Source organism: Halichoerus grypus, chromosome 6, assembly GCF_964656455.1.
Source record: "Halichoerus grypus chromosome 6, mHalGry1.hap1.1, whole genome shotgun sequence".
Classification (NCBI taxonomy): domain Eukaryota; kingdom Metazoa; phylum Chordata; class Mammalia; order Carnivora; family Phocidae; genus Halichoerus; species Halichoerus grypus.
In genome coordinates, this window is record NC_135717.1 from 53,143,661 (window position 1) to 53,163,043 (window position 19,383).

At 51.1% G+C, this 19,383-nt stretch overlaps 1 protein-coding gene across 12 annotated transcripts in view; it reads right to left on the reverse strand.

Annotated features, from left to right (window-relative positions):
• The window catches only part of FRMD4A (FERM domain containing 4A), a 596,094-nt gene that overhangs the window by 23,269 nt on the left and 553,442 nt on the right, over positions 1-19,383 (reverse strand). For all 12 annotated transcript variants that reach the window (XM_036114111.2, XM_036114096.2, XM_036114077.2 and 9 more), the window contains 6 exons: positions 13,637-13,770; positions 9,374-9,496; positions 6,140-6,368; positions 3,762-3,818; positions 1,197-1,434; positions 212-379 (listed from right to left, as the gene is read on the reverse strand). In XM_036114111.2, coding sequence (XP_035970004.2) covers positions 212-379; positions 1,197-1,434; positions 3,762-3,818; positions 6,140-6,368; positions 9,374-9,496; positions 13,637-13,770 — 949 coding nt within the window. The remainder of the gene's footprint in view (positions 1-211; positions 380-1,196; positions 1,435-3,761; positions 3,819-6,139; positions 6,369-9,373; positions 9,497-13,636; positions 13,771-19,383) is intronic.

A 19,383-nucleotide genomic window follows, 5' to 3' on the forward strand; every position in this document is an offset into this window, starting at 1 on the left:
TGGGATAAGAACGGGCCCGTGGCTAACGTGGGCTGCCCGCTGCCTGCTGGGGTTTTCATCCTGCCTCGCTCTAATAGGAACCTGCCTCGCTGGTTCAGGCCTGACCATAGTTCACCAATTCTCTGGGTCAGTTTGGGGCCAGCGATGCCAAGGCTCACAAAGGGAGGTCCGCTCTAGGGAGGGAAGTGGCCTAAAGGCCTGGTACACTCACCTCGTGGAATGAACGTAGTGGGGACTCCGGACCCGGAGGTCTGGGGTGGACGGCATGCTGGACTGTGAGTTCCAGTGGGGCAGGCTGCGGATGGGGCTGTTCTGCAGGGAGCTGCTGCCCCCTCCAGCTTCGGCACAGCTCCCCGTACTGGGAAAGCGCTTGTGGGTGCTGCAAACCAGAGGATACCAGGCTGGTCACCGCCAGACACAACTGTCCCTCTTCCCAGGGGGCGACCCAGCCGCGGACATCAGCCTTGGTGTCGGGAAAGCTTGCCCAGGACCGCCCCACCTCTCCCTCGGATTCCTACTGTGGTACTCAGCTGTCCCCCCCCAGAAGTGGGTGGGGGTCCCCATGCCTGATCCCCACGGCAGTGTGAGACAAACACCCTCATCAGCCTTGTTCTGCATAGTCCCTGCCCTCAACCACAGTTTCTGGTTTCCAGCCGACAAATATTTACCTGTCTGGACAGCCACTGGGAGCTTTAAAGGGCGTAATTAAAGGCAACGAGAAAAACAGAGAAACGGACCAAAAATGCCTTCCAAACATGCCTCTGCAATCTCAGCCGAGTAACGAGCTGATAACGCACAGCTAGCACGGCAGCTGTCTGGCTCCAGAATCTTGGCGGACGACGCTGCAGGGTTCTGAGCCACTCTGGGATTCCTACGAGTGGCCTCTCACTTGCCATGCAGAGTAGTGCTGCCCCCGACTTGCTCGTTGACTCGCGTGTCATTGCACAACATCCTAGCCCTGTGCCGACACGCCCACTGTGAGCCCCAACCCCCTTTCCTTGTGCACAACCGAGCTGCACCTCGACAGGTTCAGCAGCAGAGGGCGCTGTGAGCGCAGCACGGCGGACCGGCCGCCCGGGGGAGGGAGGGCGGGCATCAGCCCGATGCGATCCTGCGACTTGTGGATGCTATTTGGGACAACCTTTGTTTTTTGTTATTTGTTGTTTTTTTTTTGTGGCCTCCCTGACCCGGCTCACCTGGAATGGCCGTGGGAGGAGCGTTTCTTGACCTTCTCGTAAGGCTCATCCAAAGAGGACTCGCTCCACATTTTGGGCTTTATGGGGGACTTGTCATAGTCGTTGCGGTGATAGTGCATCTGCCGGAGTCCCTCCAGGGACTGGGGAGGGGGGGGCCTGTTGTGTGACGGTGGCCGAGGAGGGAGTCCCTTGTGAGGAGACTGTAAGGGGGACAGTGTGCTGGTGACCTGAGAGTCTTCTGCGCAGAGATGGAGAGAGACGAACTGAGCAAGGGCCCCTCCCACCGGCCCAGACAGCCCCGCCCCGCCCCGCCCCGCCCACACCCCACCCCTGCCAGGCTCAGTGAGAGCACCCCGCGGCTTCCCCACTTGCCAAGACAGGTCAAACGAGAACAAACCAAACCGACACTTCAAGCGGCACTCAGTGGGGAGAGGAGTCTCACTTTGGATTAGCTACAGACCGAGGGGAGCCCGAATTCCATTAAAGACCCACAGCGCATGATGGCTTCATACCAAACAGCAGAATGGAGCCCTGATTATACTGCCAAGTTGTCTTTCCGTGGACCCGAAGCGTCTGATTCGCTCCGGAGCAGTTTTAGCTCTGTGAGGGTTCTGTTTTGTTCACTTCTACCACCTCAGTGCCTGGAATGATGGCACACAGCAGGTGCTCAATAAATACTTGTTAGAAGAAATGAAAGTATGCGTGTTGAGTGTCACTATCTGTTGGTGGCTCTGGGTGTCCACCCTCTCTGCTTTCCTCAGATCTCTATTGTCTTTTCATGTGTTCCTGGTAGTTTTCCTCTTGGACCTGCCTTTGGTTCCTCAGGAAGGAGACAGGCCACAGATATCAACTGAACGGAAGATTACTCCTTGCCTTCAGGGGAGTCACGATCTATCCCACCCCATGTGCTGAGGGGAATTCAGCAGCGGACGGGCAGAGAGGAGGAAGGGAAGAGCCCAGGGCCATGTCCGGCTGGGGTGGTGGCTGGTGAGGAGGAGGAGGGACAGAGGGGGAAGCTCCTGTCAGGGGCTAGTGCAGCTGACCTGCTGTGCCCCCAGAGATGAGCAGGGTGCCCCAGCTCACAGGGGGCCTTCGATTCCAGCTGAGGAACGGGGATTTGGTCTGAAAGCCATTAGAAGACTTAGCAACTTTGTAAGCATGGATGCGTCAGGATGAAAATCCTGTTTGAGAGCCAGTCAGCTGTCCGGGTTCAAAACGGGCAAGGCCGGGAGAGGGCCGAGGCAGGGGTTAAGGGAGAGGGAGATATCCAGTGTGTCCACCCCTCAAATCAGTGAAGGCAAGAGCCCCTAGAAGGGGCCAGCCTGCAGTGGGAGTGGGGGTCCAGGTGAGGCAGTAATGCCCCTCAGGTCGCCTGGGGCTCCGGAGACTAATCGCCAATGAGGCATCCACATAAGCTAACAACAACAGGCTCCTTCCTCCCCAACTTTTCTCTCACAACGGAATCTCAACAACTGTCCGTGTTCCCTCTTTTGGAGAGACTGCAGTCCACAGAGGCCAGAACCAGGGCTGGATCTCCCATGCTCACAACGTCTCCCTGCTCACCTGCAGCCTGGCCTCATCCCCACCCGTGTAACGAAGCAGATAATAAAAATATTACGACCTGACTGCTAAGAGCAGGGCCAAGACCTCCGGGTAAATAACCTGCTAGCCTCTCCCCACATCAATAGCACTATTATTAGGCTCGCAATGATCATCATGACTCTGCGCTGGGTAGACTGTTTTATATTTTCTGTCTGAATAGCGTCTTAGCACTGCCCACATGAGGTTTCCCTAAAGTGCAAAAAAAATTAACTGCCGCTTAATATATTTCCGTATCATTAATGTCCTGGCCTTCCAAGTTTTGGCTTAAACCCACAGAACATTCTCAGAGATGGTCCCGTGCCTGGAATTCGTGTGTGTGTGTGTGTGTGTGTGTGTGTGTGTGTGTGTGTGTGTGTGTGTGTGTGTCTGTGTTGGGGGGTAGGTATGAGGGACTGGTTCTAAGAACTCCCCAAGAAAATATCCTGATAACCACTGGGTTTTCAGAGGTTAATGGAAAATAGCAAGACAGTTTCAAGGCCTGACCAGCAATCTAAAGGGACATCTTCCCTTTCGTCTTCACGATTTCTCAGGATGATGTGGAGGGCTGGTTTTTTTCCTGCCACCCCCAGGCTTTCCTAGTAGGCTTCCATCTTTTGATTTGTGATCCAACCAAAGTCCACATCTTTCCTCCAGAAATGATGAATACTCAAAAGGCAACTGCACCCAGTGTTTAGATACAAATGTGGTTTTAGCAACTACAACACAGAACACCATTCACGGTCTATCACCTTAACCGCTACCTCTGGGCCACAGGAGATACTCAAGTTCCAACAGATATGAGTTGACCTTGAACCCACCCACTCCCAACCACTCGAGTGAGTGCTGGGGACAAGGGCCTCGCGGAGCACCCAGCTGCCCCCTGGGCCCGGCTCCTGCCTTTCCACCAAGCTGTGCCCAACGACGCACCGCTTAAAGCCCGTCTGATCTGGGCCCGAGTTCTGAAGCAGGAAACGAACAACCTACCATCCTCTAGCACAAGGGCATCTGAGAGGGAACTGTCTTCACTGGCAATATTTCCATCTGAGAAGACAAAAAGCAAAAGTCCACGAGTTTCGCACATCCCCCAGACAAAGCCCAATCTGTAAAAATCCTGCGTTTAAGACCATCATGTCCTCCTCCTTCTGATCAGAAAGATGGCATGAAACACAATCAAAATGCTGGTTGACATTTCTTTGGACAGTCCCTGGGGTGGCGGGGCGTGTCACTGGCACATCCCCCGCACCTGACGCTTGCGCTGTGCCCCAGGGTCTCTGTCTGTCTGTCTGTGCTCTTGTTTCCCGGGACCCGGCAGTGCTGAGTAGCTTAATATCTAGGATAAAGGCCGCCTGGCCTGGTGAAGCCGCACCATGTCCCGGCCCAATCTCAGGGCATGTTCCAACTGAACCGAAGGGAGCTAACTGCTCTTTATCCTACACACGCAAAACCAGGGTGAGGAACTTGGCTTTGCTCTTATGGCCATAAATGTCTTCTCCATAAACTTCTCAAGTCATTACTAGTGAAAACAAGCTGCTAAGTACAGCTTCTCTCTCTCCAAGGTTTATTTTTATAGATACTAGTTAATCATGAGGACGCACCCAAGAGGGAGCCAAATGATCCTCCCTCTTTTACATCTGGGGAAACTGAGGCCCGCCTAGGGAGGAGTCGTTTCTAGGCAGTTGGTCTGCTCTCCCGGCAAAGGGAGCCAAAGGTCCCAGGTCTGAAGTTCCACGTTTGGTGTTTTAGCTCTTGAAATAAAACACCAGGCTAAGGAACTACAGAGAACTGGAATTATTCCTCTAATTCGGGCACAGAAGAAACATGATGTCAAGGATGCAGCAAAATAAAGAAGGTATGTTCTTGAACAGTTTAAAAAAAAAAAATGGCTGCAAACCTGGATGGGACCCTGTGTTGGGGGACAGACACAGATGTGAACACAGACCGTAGCAGCGGGGCTCACAGAATAGCCCTCGCCAGGCAGGCCAGGGACAGGTGCCCCTCCCAAGCTCGGCTCTGGTGACCATGCTGGATGCTCCCGCAGAGCCGCGACTCCCCGAGGGCCTTCGAGGGCCACAAAGATGTCCCTAAAGAGGCATCACACAGACAAGGGTTCGCAGCAGCTCTGTTCGGAAGTGGGCGACAAAAGGACAAAGTCTTGGCCAAGGACGATGGGGCAGGATGGGGAAAGATGGTTATTCCAAATTTCCTAGAGGGAAAGGATTTGTTTATGGCCTCTCTCTTGTTTTCCTCAACTCGGGAGTCACTTTAATTGTATTGCTTGGTGGACTGTGAGCAACCACGGGGCAGAGAACCTTGACTTTGGCGTCCTGGGAGTTTCTGGTATAGGGTGGCTTCCCTAGTAAGCCCATATTCTAAGGTTGCACAACTATATTTTATATGTTATATATCACTTATATATATATAATATATATAATTGTGGTAAAATATACACAACATAAAATCTACCGTTTTAACCACTGTGAGCTGTATCGTTCAGTGGTATTAAGTCTATTTGCATTGCTGTGCAACCATCATCCGTCTCCAGAATGTTTTCATTTTCCCAGACAAAAACCAGTACCCATCAAGTACTAACCCCCCATCCCACCTCTCTGAGCCCCTGGGAACCTCTATCCCACTTTTGGTCTTCCTAGAGCCAAAGTGTTTTAAACGCATAAACCATGAAAGAACACTTGACATATATTCTAAAGAGTCTGCTAAACATAGAAAAAAAGGATTGTAACCATTGGAGGACTTGATGGTGTTGGTGGATTCGGGGGTATTTCCTTCTAGTGTTTACCAAATAGAATCACCCAGATTCCTGACCCCTGCTGACCTGAGCTCAGGGGTCTGGACAGCAGAGTGGGGCGGCCCCGTACTCCCCAGCTTCAGCTCTGGGCCAGGAACCCTTGGAGCTGGTCTGTCTGAAGACAGAGGCTCTGCGGGGGTGCTGGCCTGCCGTGTACCCCGGCCACCCACAGGTAGGGTGATCAGGTCCCTGAGGTCAGAGCCTGGGCAACTCCAGCAAGGCTGAACTGGCACGGTGAGCTCAGCCCGGCTCCTGGTGAGGGCGGGGAAGAGCCTGTAGCTCGGGCTGCAGGTCTCCCAAGGGGGCACCAAGTAGAGATCAGGACAGTTTGACTTGTATAATCTCCTTCCTCGGTGGACCTGAGTACCCTTTATTGCTCTCATTTGGTATCAGGCCTTATTAGCTTCGCTTTACGGATTAAAAAAAAAAAAAAAGATAAGGCCCAGGGTAGTTAAAGGGCTTGCTCAGGTCCCACAGGGAGCCAGCTTTGGACCTGCTCCCTGGGGTGGGCCTGGGTCGTGAGGCCCCGGGGTGGGGGGGGGGCGGGCTTAGCACTCACCGGCGATGATCAGGGAAGCCCTCTGCGTGGGTTTCTTCCCGGACTTGATGCGGTTCTCGTTGATGGCATTTTCAATCTCCTGCAGCTTCTTCAGTGCATTCAGATAAGAGGTTTTCCTTTGTTTCTTCAGTTTTTTGCTGACATTGGGGTCACTGGCGAGGCGGCGGGCAGCCTCTGTAATCTGGGATTGAATGGCGAACTCTCGTTCCAGGCGTTCCAGCTCAGCTTCCTGTGGGAGGGAGAGATGGGGCTTGCTGACACTTCGGGGACACTGAGCCAGGGGCTAAGGGAGGCACTGTCCTCCCCGCCCCTGCCCCCAGGCCAGCGTGCCCTACTCTTTGGGAGACTCTCCTACTAGGAAACCAGCACTCCCAGTACCTAGCCCCAATCCTGCCTGGCCCCGCAATGGCCCCTTTCCTGAAATCTCTGCCCGCCAGGCCCTGGGCACTCCCACTTTCGAGACCCTTGGCCCCTGTTAGGGTCAGGAGACGAGTGTGGGTCGCTACCGGGCAGCATCACCCAGAAGCAGAGCTTCCCAGCTGCAGGCCAGAGGCAGGGGGTCACTTGGCTTCATCTCCTTGATCTCAAGGTTCACGAAGACCAGACCCTCGCAGAAATCAGAGCCTATTTGGTTGGCGACTCCTTGCCATCTTGGGCTGAGGATGCAACATTACTTCCAGAGCGGGCTCCTATGAGTTTGCAGTAGGGAGCTCACATGGGCCCTCTGCCTCTCGTATTTTGAGCCCTTCGTGCTGGGACGTACCCTGCCCCCCAGGACCTCTTTCAGAAGCCCTTTCTGTAAGCTCCTGCTGTCCTCATACCTGCCCACTGGCAGCTGCGCTGGGCGGCGAGGCACGGACGGGAGGGCGGAGGAGCCCGGCCCCTCTCCTGGGACTGCTTCAGGGCATTCTCCGTCCTCCCCTCGGGCACCTCCCTGCGGCCTCCACCCCTGCCTTTGGCCAGAAGGAGCAGATGGGTGGATGTGCCCTCAAACAGTTTTGGTCCCAGGAGAAATGTGGCTGTGGCCGTCGGGGCTGGGCGGGTGAAAGGGGACGGCCTGCAGGCTGCCCACCTCTGCAACAATCTGACAGGAACGGACCAAACCACGAGGGAACCCATTACCGTGTTTGGGGGAACGGGCAGATCTTCCTGGTTACCGGCCGCATAAAAGAGGCTTGCCTCCGGGCAGCACGTACCAGGCTGGGAGCCTCCATCGAGCCCAGCACCCTTAGCCAGATTCATTTCTGTTTGAGAACCTAAGCCAGAGGGGAGCAGGGACCAGGAAGGAGAGGGGAGTGTGGAGATTACACAGAACTACTTCGGAGATCATAAACTCCTTCCAGATCCTTCGAACGCTGGTTGCGCTCACTCTCCGGAGGGAGAGGAACATGGGGATGGGTTCCCGCCCGGGGTCTTGAAACCAACAAGGCACCAGGACGAAGGCTGGTCTGTGAGGCTTCAGTGCTAGACGCAGCTGTTCTCGGGCACTGAGGGGGGCCCTGGCCCGGGACCTGACCCAGCGTGGGAGCCCAGGACCAGTTCGAGCTCCCGGCACGGACACGCACAAGGCCGCCGGCCCTGGCTGTCCAGATGGCTGCCTGCGGCGTGGACCGGGAAGCCAAGTGCGTTCCCAGGAGAAACAGAGGCGGCGACGGAGCTGGGGGTGGGGAGCCCTTCCTCCCTACAGGGGCTCTGCACACGCTCGTGCCGACTCGGGGGTGCTTCCTGTCACCAACTCTGGACCAGTACATGCAGGGACAGGTAAGGGAGACAGGGGTGCACACAGACTTCTCGGGGATGGCGAGGCCTCGCTTACTGGAGAGTGGGAAGGAGCTGCTGGTGGGAAGGCACTCAGGGCTGTGGGCACTCGCTAAGGTGGGGTCTGCTCTTCAAAGTTTAGTCCAGCTGTCTGTCCAGCAGAAGAGAGTGGAAGTTCCTCAGGCAATCCCGGTGACAGCCGGATTTGGAAAGTACTTGACCTGATGGTCTCCTAAATCCCAGCCACCCTCACCCTTGCTTCTGCTGTCTCCTCTCTGCTCGCAGCAACCCATGCTCACTGAGCGCGAGGCAGGTGTCAGGTAGCAAGCTAAGGGCTTCCCCCACGCCAGCGCATGTAATCCCAGCAACCGCTCCGAGACGTAAGGATTATGAAGCTCCTCTTCCGGAAGAGGAAAACTGCAGAGCGTGAGGTGTGGCTGAAGCCTCTGGTGAGTCCGCCCGTCCCCCGGGGCCCTGCGAGGGCCCATCTCAGACTGGTCCCCAGCTGTAGGCTGCTGGGCACGTGCGTCCCCCACCCCGAATTCACCCTCCCACTCACCCACGGCGACTGTGACACAGAACACCAGCTCCTCTCAATCCCTTTTGTGAGACTGTACATTTCAACATGGCCACAGCATTCCCCACCCTTCCCCCTTGGCTTTATTCCTGTCCTTGTAAGCCCTCTGGTCAACAGCATTTTAATTAGTAACTTCATTCAGAATAAATCCCGGAAGACTTTTCCTGGACGTGACCTTGAGGCCTAAAGGTTTGCCTGGCCTCGTATCTCTCTTGATCTGAGGCTGAAGAGCTTGTTAACCAGATGGAGACCCAAGTCCCCGCACCTCCCCAGATCTGGACTCGCCTGCCCCAGCCCCCAGCCACATTTAGTGTCAAAGAGGACAAATGAGCAATGCTTCAGTGGCTCCTCCAAATGCAGACAAATGACATCAGGACGGCCCAGCATCTTGCTCATCCTCTGGCAGCAAAGTTAGCAGCAAGGTGAAGGGAAGGCCCCTGAGGGCAGGCCCTACGGTCTTTCCCCAGCCAATGGCATCCTTGAGCCCATCGGCATGACCCGAGTTTCCTTTCTCCTTTGGTTGTTTCCTCCCACAAGACGCTGGGCTCTGAGGAACAAAGAGCTGGAGGCCATTAATAAGACAGGTGCACCTGAGTGTCTCTGGGATGGTCTCCCAAGCTTCACTTACTCACTTGTGACGGGCCTATCATGTTAGACAAACAACTTGCACAGAAATCAAAATGCCTACTCATGCAAGCTAACGAATCCTCCCAGGGGAGCTCCACAGTGACTGAGCAGCCAACTTAAAATGGAAAAGGGAAGATACTGGGGAGGAAAGGGGAAATGGCCTTTGGCATTAGGGTAGAATGAAGACCTTGTTACCGAAAACCCGGACGCCCCAACATTTGGGACAAATATGGCTAAGGTGAGAGAATCCAACAACATCACGAAGGACACACCTCTCCTTTGGGCAGGATTTTCTGTTCATCCAGCTTGAAGGCTGTCCCGATTCTTCTTCGAACAATGGGTGGTTCCTCCCCTGGATCCAAGGGATATTCAACGGGCAGCTTGCCTGTCAGCTCCTGCATACATGCAACAGCACGAGAACAGAAATCAGAAGAGGGCACGCGCTCCGCTTCTAGGACGCATGCGTGCTCATGCCGTGCTTCAAAGCATAGATTCAGTGCATAGACTTGACATCGTCAGCTCTGGCAATACGTCTAAGGGCTCCTGAAATGCAATTTCGTTTCTAAGATTTGAGAGAGCGCGCGAGAGAGCGAGTGCATGCATGAGTGGGGGGAGGGGAGAAGGAGAGGGAGAAGCAGGCTCCCGGCTGAGCAGGGAGCCCAATGTGGGGCTCGATCCCAGGACCCTGGGATCACGACATGAGCCAAAGGCAGACGCTTAACCGACTGGGCCACCCAGGCGCCCCTCATTTCTCTAAAAAAGCGTGAGAGCAGTCCTTTCTTTACAGAGCAGATGTGCTTCGGAAAGTTTCTCCCAAAGTAAATTTCTTTTGGGTAAATAAAATCGCCATTGGCTTTCATCATAAAACCCGAATCTCACCCATTTGTTCATTTCCCAAGTGTTCCCCCGTGCCCGCTCTGCGCCCGGTGGGGCCCCACAGCCAGGAGGGGGCCCAGCCAACACGACAGCTCTGGTCTTTCCAGTTTCTACTTCATCAAATATGCCCTCACAAATATCTAAGTTCAAAATGTCCTTCAAATGAGTGTTCTTAGGAGGAGTGGTATCTAAATGGCAAAGCCAGGAAAGGTGCATATTACATAAATTAGAAACTGAACATAAATAATAATTATTCCACTCAGGCTAGGTGCTCAAGGAGCAGGCTGAGCTTAAAAAACATTACATGTATACAAATAAGAGTTTCAGTAGAAACTGAAAAGATAATCCATTTTACTGACAAGGCCATTAAAAAAGATCTGTTGTGCATTGTCAGCCCTTAGAAATCTAATTGTGTGAATATGACGACAGTGAAGTTCGTTGATGGATCACCACAGTGACTATGGCCCCGGCAGCCGCCGGTCTGTGGAGTGATTCCGGATTAGAACGAGGCTCCATATTAGGGATCATGTCTGGGAATAAAGATCAGATTTGAGTCAGTGGCTAATCCACGTAGTGGAGCCAAGTCATCAAGCTCACGGAGTCACTTCCAGGGGCCGGAGGCATGTGGGAGAGGCACGGGCAAAGCCCAGCCCTGGGTTTCCAGGCCCCAGTCAATGCCTACGGGGCCGCTCCGACACGGAAGAGCTCCCTGTCCGTCCGCACAAATACCTTCTGTTCCGGGCAGCCCAGGGCGAGTGTGCAATGGGTGAGGAAGCCCCAAACACCGGACTCCAGGTGTTCACTCACCTTCTAATAGGAGGAGGGATCTGGCCTTTCCCCACTGCTGTGTGTGTGCACACTGGGGTGGGTCCATACACTGCGTGTGTGTGTGTGTGCACAAGTGTGCACCAGGCTGTGTATGTGTATGCACTGGTGTGTGCGTGCGTGCACTGGGTGTGAGATGGGTGTATGTGTGTGCACTGGGGTGGGTCCATACACTGCGTGTGTGTGTGTGCACAAGTGTGCACCAGGCTGTGTATGTGTATGCACTGGTGTGTGTGTGCATGCATGCACTGGGTGTGAGATGGGTGTATGTGTGTGCACTGGGGTGGGTCCATACACTGCGTGTGTGCGTGTGTGCACAAGTGTGCACCAGGCTGTGTATGTGTATGCACTGGTGTGTGTGTGCATGCATGCACTGGGTGTGAGATGGGTGTATGTGTGTGCACTGGGGTGGGTGTATTAGTAGGGTATCTATGTGCACTGAGGTGTGTGTAAGTGCAATAGGGTGTGTGTACTGGGATATATGTGTACATACACTGGGCAATGTGTGTATATGTGTGTGCGGTGTGTGTGAGAGACTAGGCTGTATGCGTGGGTGCTGGTGTGTGCATGCACTGGGGCGTGCATATGTGCACGTGTATGTGTGTGAGAGAGAGAGAGCAACTGGCATGCACAAACACACCCACCGCTCACTCTCCTGAGCCTCTCTTGTTCTGTGTTCAGGCCACCAGGAAATGAACTCTTGGGCTTTTCACTCCCTAGTGTAAGCATTTCAGAACATAATGGCCAACTATTGAGTATGAAATGCTCTGCAGTTTTCTTCCCTGTTTTTTAAAAAAATGTGGTTCAAATGTCTCCAGAGTAGTTATGTGTTTATTCTACAACATTTTTATCTACTCCCCTAGAAGCCGGTCTATAAATAACACAACACACTGAGGATTTTATATTGTTAAGACTTCTCCTTTCTACTTTGAGACTTACAAAAAGGAGGGGAACACTAACACAACCATTGATTTATAACTCTAAAGTGTCTGTGGTTTTGAAACCGACTGCTTTAAAAACACGAGGCTCCTGATTTTCCACCATCCGCTGGAAGGTCCTGGAGTCAAGCCCTTGACTCTCCATATTTAATCTGATTTCACATGTAAGAGGCGCAGGGGAAGGAGCACTCTCACGCGCTCTTGCCTTGCGGAGGGGCTCGGCCTGCTCCCTTCTGTTCTGATACTGCTTTCATCCAGCCACACGCTCAGCTCACTCCCCAGCAGACAAAGAGCGCTTCTCGATACCAAGCTGAGGATGCATGGTGTGACCCAGAGAAAGAACGCAACACTTACTGAGAAAGTTATCCCGCCCCTTCACTCCGGGGGTGTCGGGAGCTGGGCTGAGCAAGCACAGAAGCCGTCTGCCCCCAGGGCCCCTTTCCCCAGAGAGGCGCCTCCTTCCACTCAAGTTCTGTTTTCTGGTGTCGACACTCTAAGAAGTGGGAGCTTTGTTTTCCTTATTTTGCTTTTATTTCAAGAGAGACAGGGAGGCCTTTATAATGCATGCTAACCCTGCCTTGACATGTTTCTCCAATTTTCTGATGCGGATTCCCTGCTGGGTTTAGGGACGTTTCCTTTATTAAAAACAAAACAAGGCTTTACAAATTATTAAATGCAGACACCCAAGCCCATATTTTTTCAATGCTTTCAGCATATTCCCTATGAAAAGGTGACTAATATTGAGAGTATCTCAGAGCACATCCCATCCCCTGGCCAGGCCAGCTGCTTTCCAAAGCTTTGCAGTGGAGTGGATTGGTGCAAGTGGGTCTGCTTTGGGCGGGCTCCAGTTTAAATCAACCCAGAGCCTAATTAAGCCAAGTTGAAATGTAATGCGATCTAATTCTATAGCCCCTTGTTTCATTCTTCCTGGGGCAAGGCCCTGGGATTTGGGGGGAGGGGATTACACTCTTCAACTCCGCTCAGGAACCTCTTTTCCTTCCCATTCTGAACTGTTGACCTGCAGAGCTCTTTGTAACGTTATGCAGAGCATAGCTGCTCTCCCAAGGGCCCCCACCCCATCGTATCCGTGTGCAAGCACATGCTCATGCATGTGCGTACACCCCCCCAGTCACCTGTGTTGCATTAACAAATCAACTTTTCAAACATGCTAACAGTCACGGAATGAACAGAAGATAGAAGTGGATGTTCCAGCACATACAGACAGTGGCGGGCCACAGCGTCTAAATCCCAAGGCAACACGAGACCAGTGTATACATGGGCTGGAGGAAGACTTGCTTTGCGTAAAATTTAAAAATATCACTAGGCTGAGACTTCATTTAAAAAAAAAAAGCGAAGCACCAGATCATGAGTTTTAAAGGGGATTATATATCAAGCAAAATCTTGGGTTTCCTTGTTGATCCCCATTGAGGCTTCTCCAGAGGATTTCCAAAGACCAATCCATGTGAAATATCCTCAAGATACCCTCAAGAGAAGCAAAAGCCACCATGACAATAAACTCGGGCACAAATTTTAGGAAGGTGGTGGCAAGCCAGTATGTCCGAGGAGGTAATATCACAGGAGGAGACGCTTCATAAACTATGGTGCACCGCGCACACGGAAGGGACCACCATTACACTTGTCATTTGGTCTCCAGTGGGGCCGCACCAAGGATTCGGGCAGAGCCGCTCCACCTGCTGTTCCCGTGTTTCATGAAGGTCCACCCCTATGTTAATGACAGGGCCATGGGACGGGTTGGGAGTCCCACGTTCGTGCTTCAGGAGCCGTCCTGCCTCCCGCTGATGTGCTCTGTGCGATCCCCACCTTTGCTCTTTATAACTATGTGAAGACAGAGGAACACACACACACACACACACACACGAAATGTGAACTGCTTACAGCTTCTCGAAGACAGAGTTTCTTCAGTTCCTCCAGCCGTTGGCGGAGCGTTTCCTCCAGTGCTTCCTGCCTGGATTTCAAGGCGGCCAGCATGTCTTTCTTGGCCGACTGAGAGCTATCGGATTCCTGAGAACCTGTCAATAAACAGTGGGGTTACTCGAGCAGCGGACGGGGGACGGACACACATCCGGAGGTGGCACCGACCCAGGAGTCAGGGGAGGGGACACAAAGCAAGGTGCTGCAGAGTCCCAGGCGTGAGGAGCGCATTCTTGGCACTTAGTGGAATTTATAGCTACTCAGAGGACTGGCAGGAAAATTGACATGCCTGAAAAAGAAGTTTCTCTTTCCTGATTATCTGAAGATATGTAGCATACCTGTTTGACTTTTTTTTTTTTTAAGATTTTGTTTATTTATTTATTTGAGAGAGAGAGAGAGAGAGAGAAACAGCATGAGAGGGGATAGGGTCAGAGGGAGAAGCAGGCTCCCCGCTGAGCCGGGAGCCCGATGTGGGACTCAATCCCAGGACTCTGGGATCATGACCTGAGCCGAAGGCAGTCGCTTAACCAACTGAGCCACCCAGGTGCCCCCTGTTTGACTTTCACTAGCACATCTTAATAGGCTTTACGCAATGAAGGGGAAAGTTAAAATTCAGGCCAGTAATTTTAATATAAATATAAAAATACAAATAATTTTTTTTCTATTTAAGAATGCTTATTTTTGGCTTAGTTCAAAGATGATGCATGTTTGTCATAAAAATTTTGAGAATGGAGACCTGTATAAAAATAGTCGATAAATAAGTCCCCCAGAGATAACCACTGCTTTGTATTTTCTTTTGATCTTTTTATGTAAGCACATATATTTTAAAAATAAAATTTGATTTTCATTATATATATGTATCTTTTTTAACTTAATACTGTATCATGAGCAAATTCCCTCCTGATGAAAGTTATATATTTTACCACTCAGGGGGGAAATATCTGCATGATGATTCAAGCAGCAGACTGCTAGATATGAAATCGTGGTGGAAGGCAAACTGTGAACCAAACGCAAAAGGAAAATATGCTAGAATGCCAACTGGAGGAATTTAAGTTGGATCAAAAGAACGCTTTCCGGGCTGCAGCGTTTGGATCCTGAAGTGGGTTTCCAGCAGTGAAGCTGTTATACACGTTTACCCTGATGGGTTCTGACAAGGCCCAATGATGCCCTGGGAAAGGAGAAGCTGATTATTACTTTGCTTCTCATACCCATGGAAGTGGATGGGTGTTACTGGGTGTGCATTCAAGGGGTTCGGATGATGATGCCAGTTACAATAGCATCAAAGAAAACCAAATACCTAGGGATAAATCTAGAGAAAGATGTTTGAGATCTCTACAGTGAAAACTATAATACCCTGCTGAGAAACATTAAAAAACCCTAAAAAAATAGGTATACCATGGTCATGGATAGGAAGCTTGATGCTGTAGAGGTATCCATTCTCCAGGCATTAAACAGGAGAATTGTTGCAATTCCAGGAAAAATTCCAGTGGGATTTTTTTGGGAGAGGCAGGTAGGAACTGCATTTCCATATGAAACCTTTTGGGACAAGTCAGTGATCAGATGACAGACTTGAGAACAATGCAGTCAGAATTGCCACACTCAAATGTTCTGTCTCTTCCAATGGTGAAGAAAGCATCCTAGAATCCTCAGATAGGCTAGAAAGGTCTTCTATGCCTTTGCATCAAAAAGCTCTGCTATACTCAAATCATCCCCCTAAATACACTATTCTTCTTAGTCTTTTAGCAGTCTCTTACCACGCAACTAGGTTCCTAGAACCCTAACACTCAATAAGTCTCAATGGCTACATACATTTTGACTCCAGCTTGGGCTTTTTACTTTTTCTCCCCCAGACCATCTTAGCTGGAAATAGAGAATATCTATCACTGCAGGAATGTATCATCTTTATGCCTTCACAGTAGCTAATAAATATTACCTTGAATAAACACACACATAAATGTCATCAGTCATACTCTTGGATGCTATGATTAAGCTGTAGCTCATCTTGGTAAAGAAATCTAGTACCTGTGAGTACCTATAAGTTATAGAGCCTGCCTTCCAAACTTTTATTAATTTTTGTAGCTCTTCCCTGGATTTTGTCATGCTTAGTTGCAGGACTCCAACTTCAGTAGTAAACCCGAACAAAAGCTTGAATCTTACTAAGGCTCCCGTGACCTCATGGTTGTCAGACATGAAGCCCGCATGCAATACATCAATGGACAATACTGCAGGCCCCCCTCCTGATATGGCTCAGATTTCCGACCTCTGTAAGTCAACTACCCTGTACCTATCAGTCCTCAACCATCTCTAGTTTACACCCATCCAAGGTCCCACAGCTCAATCACTGTGCATCTTAATCTGGTTCTCTGAGCCACAGTCACCAATCAAAATGGCAGACACAGAAACACTTAATGGGGTTGTCTCTGTTCCACCATCTAAAGCATGAATAACAATGTGACATAATGTGGGGAAGAAGTCAGACTTTAGGTCTAAAAAACAGGACTGGAGAAAACTGGACCCAAGAAGATTAAAGGATTTCTAGCTCAAGTGAAAATTTCATTGCTTTCCCTTTCACCCCTGCCTAACCTCTCAAAGGAAATGATGATCTGTTAAGTCTAAGGATTCATTATGTTCAAGAATGGCAGAAATCACAAGAACATTCAACTCCAGGAGGCAAAGCACAACATTTTCGGATGATCTGGTCTCTAAGCTTTGGTGTTGAATTACAGGGCTCATTAGTGCTACTTAAATATTATTATTTATAATAATTAGTCTAAATACCAAACCCACATAAAGACAGAGTGGATGGCTCAAGAGGCCCTTTCTGTATCTGAAACCATGAATACTGGCTGGCTCTGGTTCATACCTTTATTCTGGAAATTGCCTCATAAGGAATGTAGTGCTGGGTACCAAGTTAAATTTTTACCAAGTAACTGAGCTGGCCTGGCCTGGCCATGCAGATGTTTTTTTAGTGCTCACTCGATGGCGAGCAGAGGTCAAACAGACCTGGTTTTGATGCACTCTACACCACTCACTAGTTGTGTGACCTTGGGCACATGACCTGCCCTCCTTAATCTGGTCCTAAAGACTAAATGAGATAATGCACATACAATACTTATCATAGTGCCTGGAACAGATCAATCCTCAGATCCAGGGTAGATTTAATAGGAGTGAAACACACACACAGCAGAATTAGAAAGAAAGAAACCATTGATGCTACCCCTCCTTGTTGCTGAAGAAAAGACCTCACTATGCAATTCTGCACACAAAGGCAGTATTTTCAAACTCTTTCTTGAATGCGTGAGTTAGGCTTTTGGAGCTGCTGTACATGAGGGTGGGAACAGGGTCATGGAGATTCAGGGATTCAGGGTCCCCCCCCCCCCATGCTCCTCAAGCTAGCGCAGCTCTGCATTCACCTGTTTATGCATTTGAAACACTGCATTTGAAAAGAGGTTCCCAGTGCCTTTGCTTCTTAAAAGGAAATCCAGGGCACTGGGGGGGAAGGGTTCTGAGCCTGGGGGGCTGTTCCCTGCAACCAGGCAAACATGGCGACCACAAGAAGAGGTGACTGAGTGTGATGCCCAGGCAGCTTCCTATTGCCTCCCTGGGTGCCCTCAGGCATCCCTGGACCATCATGGCGGACACATACAAGGGAGGCCAGCAAGCGGGCCTGGAATCAGGAGGCACTGATTCACTGCTACTCTCAACTAACCAAGAGGGACTCCAGGAAGAAACCCAATCAGGGAAGGCCCTCAGGTCAATAGGAGTCTCACAAACTAAAAATGTGTGAATAAGAAATGATGCAGGATGGAGAAATCATTTCCCATCAGCACCTGGACTTGGTGAAAAGTATAGAAGTTCTCTATTGCTCTGGTTTATCCATTTCTGGTTATTTGAACACTCTGAGGTTGTAAGTTTCGCCTCTTGGAAATCAAAAAAGATGTCAATCTGCTACCTTTGAGAAGAGCAGTGATGGACAGAGAAGGGACCTGGGGTTCCATCATATATCTGCTATTGATTGGTGTAAGCCCTTCCTTTGGTCACTGAACTCTTGGAGCCATGATGTCCCCATTCAGAAAATGACCAATTAACCAACCTCCAAGATGCTCCCGAACTTGGAGACTGTATTGCTTAATAAGCAGCTTACGTAGGTAGCTCCCTCTTGGCCCCAGCAATCCTTGCTGCAAATGTTACAATTGTTACATAACCGTGTCAGCTTCCCTCTTCTTTACCATTCTTGTTTTCAGAAAAGACAAGCACCCTGCCAACTCTGGTCCTACCCCCAGTTACTGGGAGAATTTGCCTGGAACTGGAAGGGAATGTCTAATTATCAAGCAGGGCTGAAAGGATTTACCCCTCCATCTCATCAACAGACCAAAGCACATGGGTCTAAGTTTGGATGATAAAAAAGAGGTTAATCTGAGCTGTCTTTGGGATTAATGAAGCAGGAAGACGGATGGAACCTCTCCGCTGCAGACAGAGGAGTAAGACTGCAAAACAGTAGCCAAGTGCTACTTGGAAAGAGCTGTCCACACGTGACGGATTCGTGCAGGAGCCAAAGAGAAAACAGAGGTGATGTGAGCATTTTTGAAAGATATAATTGTTGTTCAAAGTTTTAAAGCAGCACCCCATTTACAGAAGGAGTGAAGTGAATATTCTTTGGAAAACACACAGGCCCCAGAAGCTCCCGAGACAGAAGTCTCCAAGCCAGTGAGTGGTTTGGAGCCCGCAGGTCTGGGCTTGTGTCCCAGCTCCGCGATGCGCTAGCTGCAGGGACTTGGCAACAGGGCCCCACCTCCCTCAGCCTCGGATTCCTCCCCCTACAGAACAAGAATGAACCCAGGACTTCTTCAGAAGTTGGGGAGATGATGCCACAGAGATGCCCAAAGAGAGAGCCTAGTAAGTACTACGTGGGCATCAGTAGTTTTTGTATTAAATGGTGTGCCTGGCCTTTAGGGGCAGTTGGCACCCCAATTCCAGGGAGCCCCGTAATGTAAAAAGCCGCATTAGCGGGCAGGCAAGATGCGCGGCAGGCTGGTGAAGGGCACTGACCACCAGGCCCTGTCCCCTCAGGATGCTCGGGAGGAAACGGAGAGGGAGGGGCTTTTCCCAGACTCCTGACAGGAGCTGCCACATCACAGTTCACATCATCTTCACGAAAACATTGCCCTGTTTTCACAGAAGAGGTCCCTGGGACACAGGGAGGCAGAGCTGGAATTCCAGCTGGGCGGCTCTGTCTGGTCTGTTTTGCACCCAGAATGGAAAGGGCACGGGAGCTGGAACTTTCTGTCTCGGACACTGCTGGGTTGCCACAGTAAAAAACCATGCAGCGTGCAATAGTATCTGCCTTTCATGCCCGGACTCTTTCTACATCCCGAGTGGATTGCACTGTAATGCAGGCCGAGGGAAGGAGGAGGAGCCGAGGGGTTCCTCAGATGAACCAATGAAGACTGAGTCTCTGTGAGCAAGGTGGGGTGGAGGGGACAGGTAACCAGATGTGGGCCCAGCCCTCAGAGAGCCTGGAGGGGGTGAGGGGGGGTGGGGGACATGCAAAGCTGCCTGCCAGGAAGAGGTGGGAGATGAGCAATGCCACCTGAATGAGAGAGGGAACAGCATACAGGAGGGACCCATCACCTGGGGGCCAACGAGGTAATTCACCTGGAGAGCTGACGGTCCCCTCCAGGCTGAGCAGCTGAGGTGACCCCCCCGTGTTT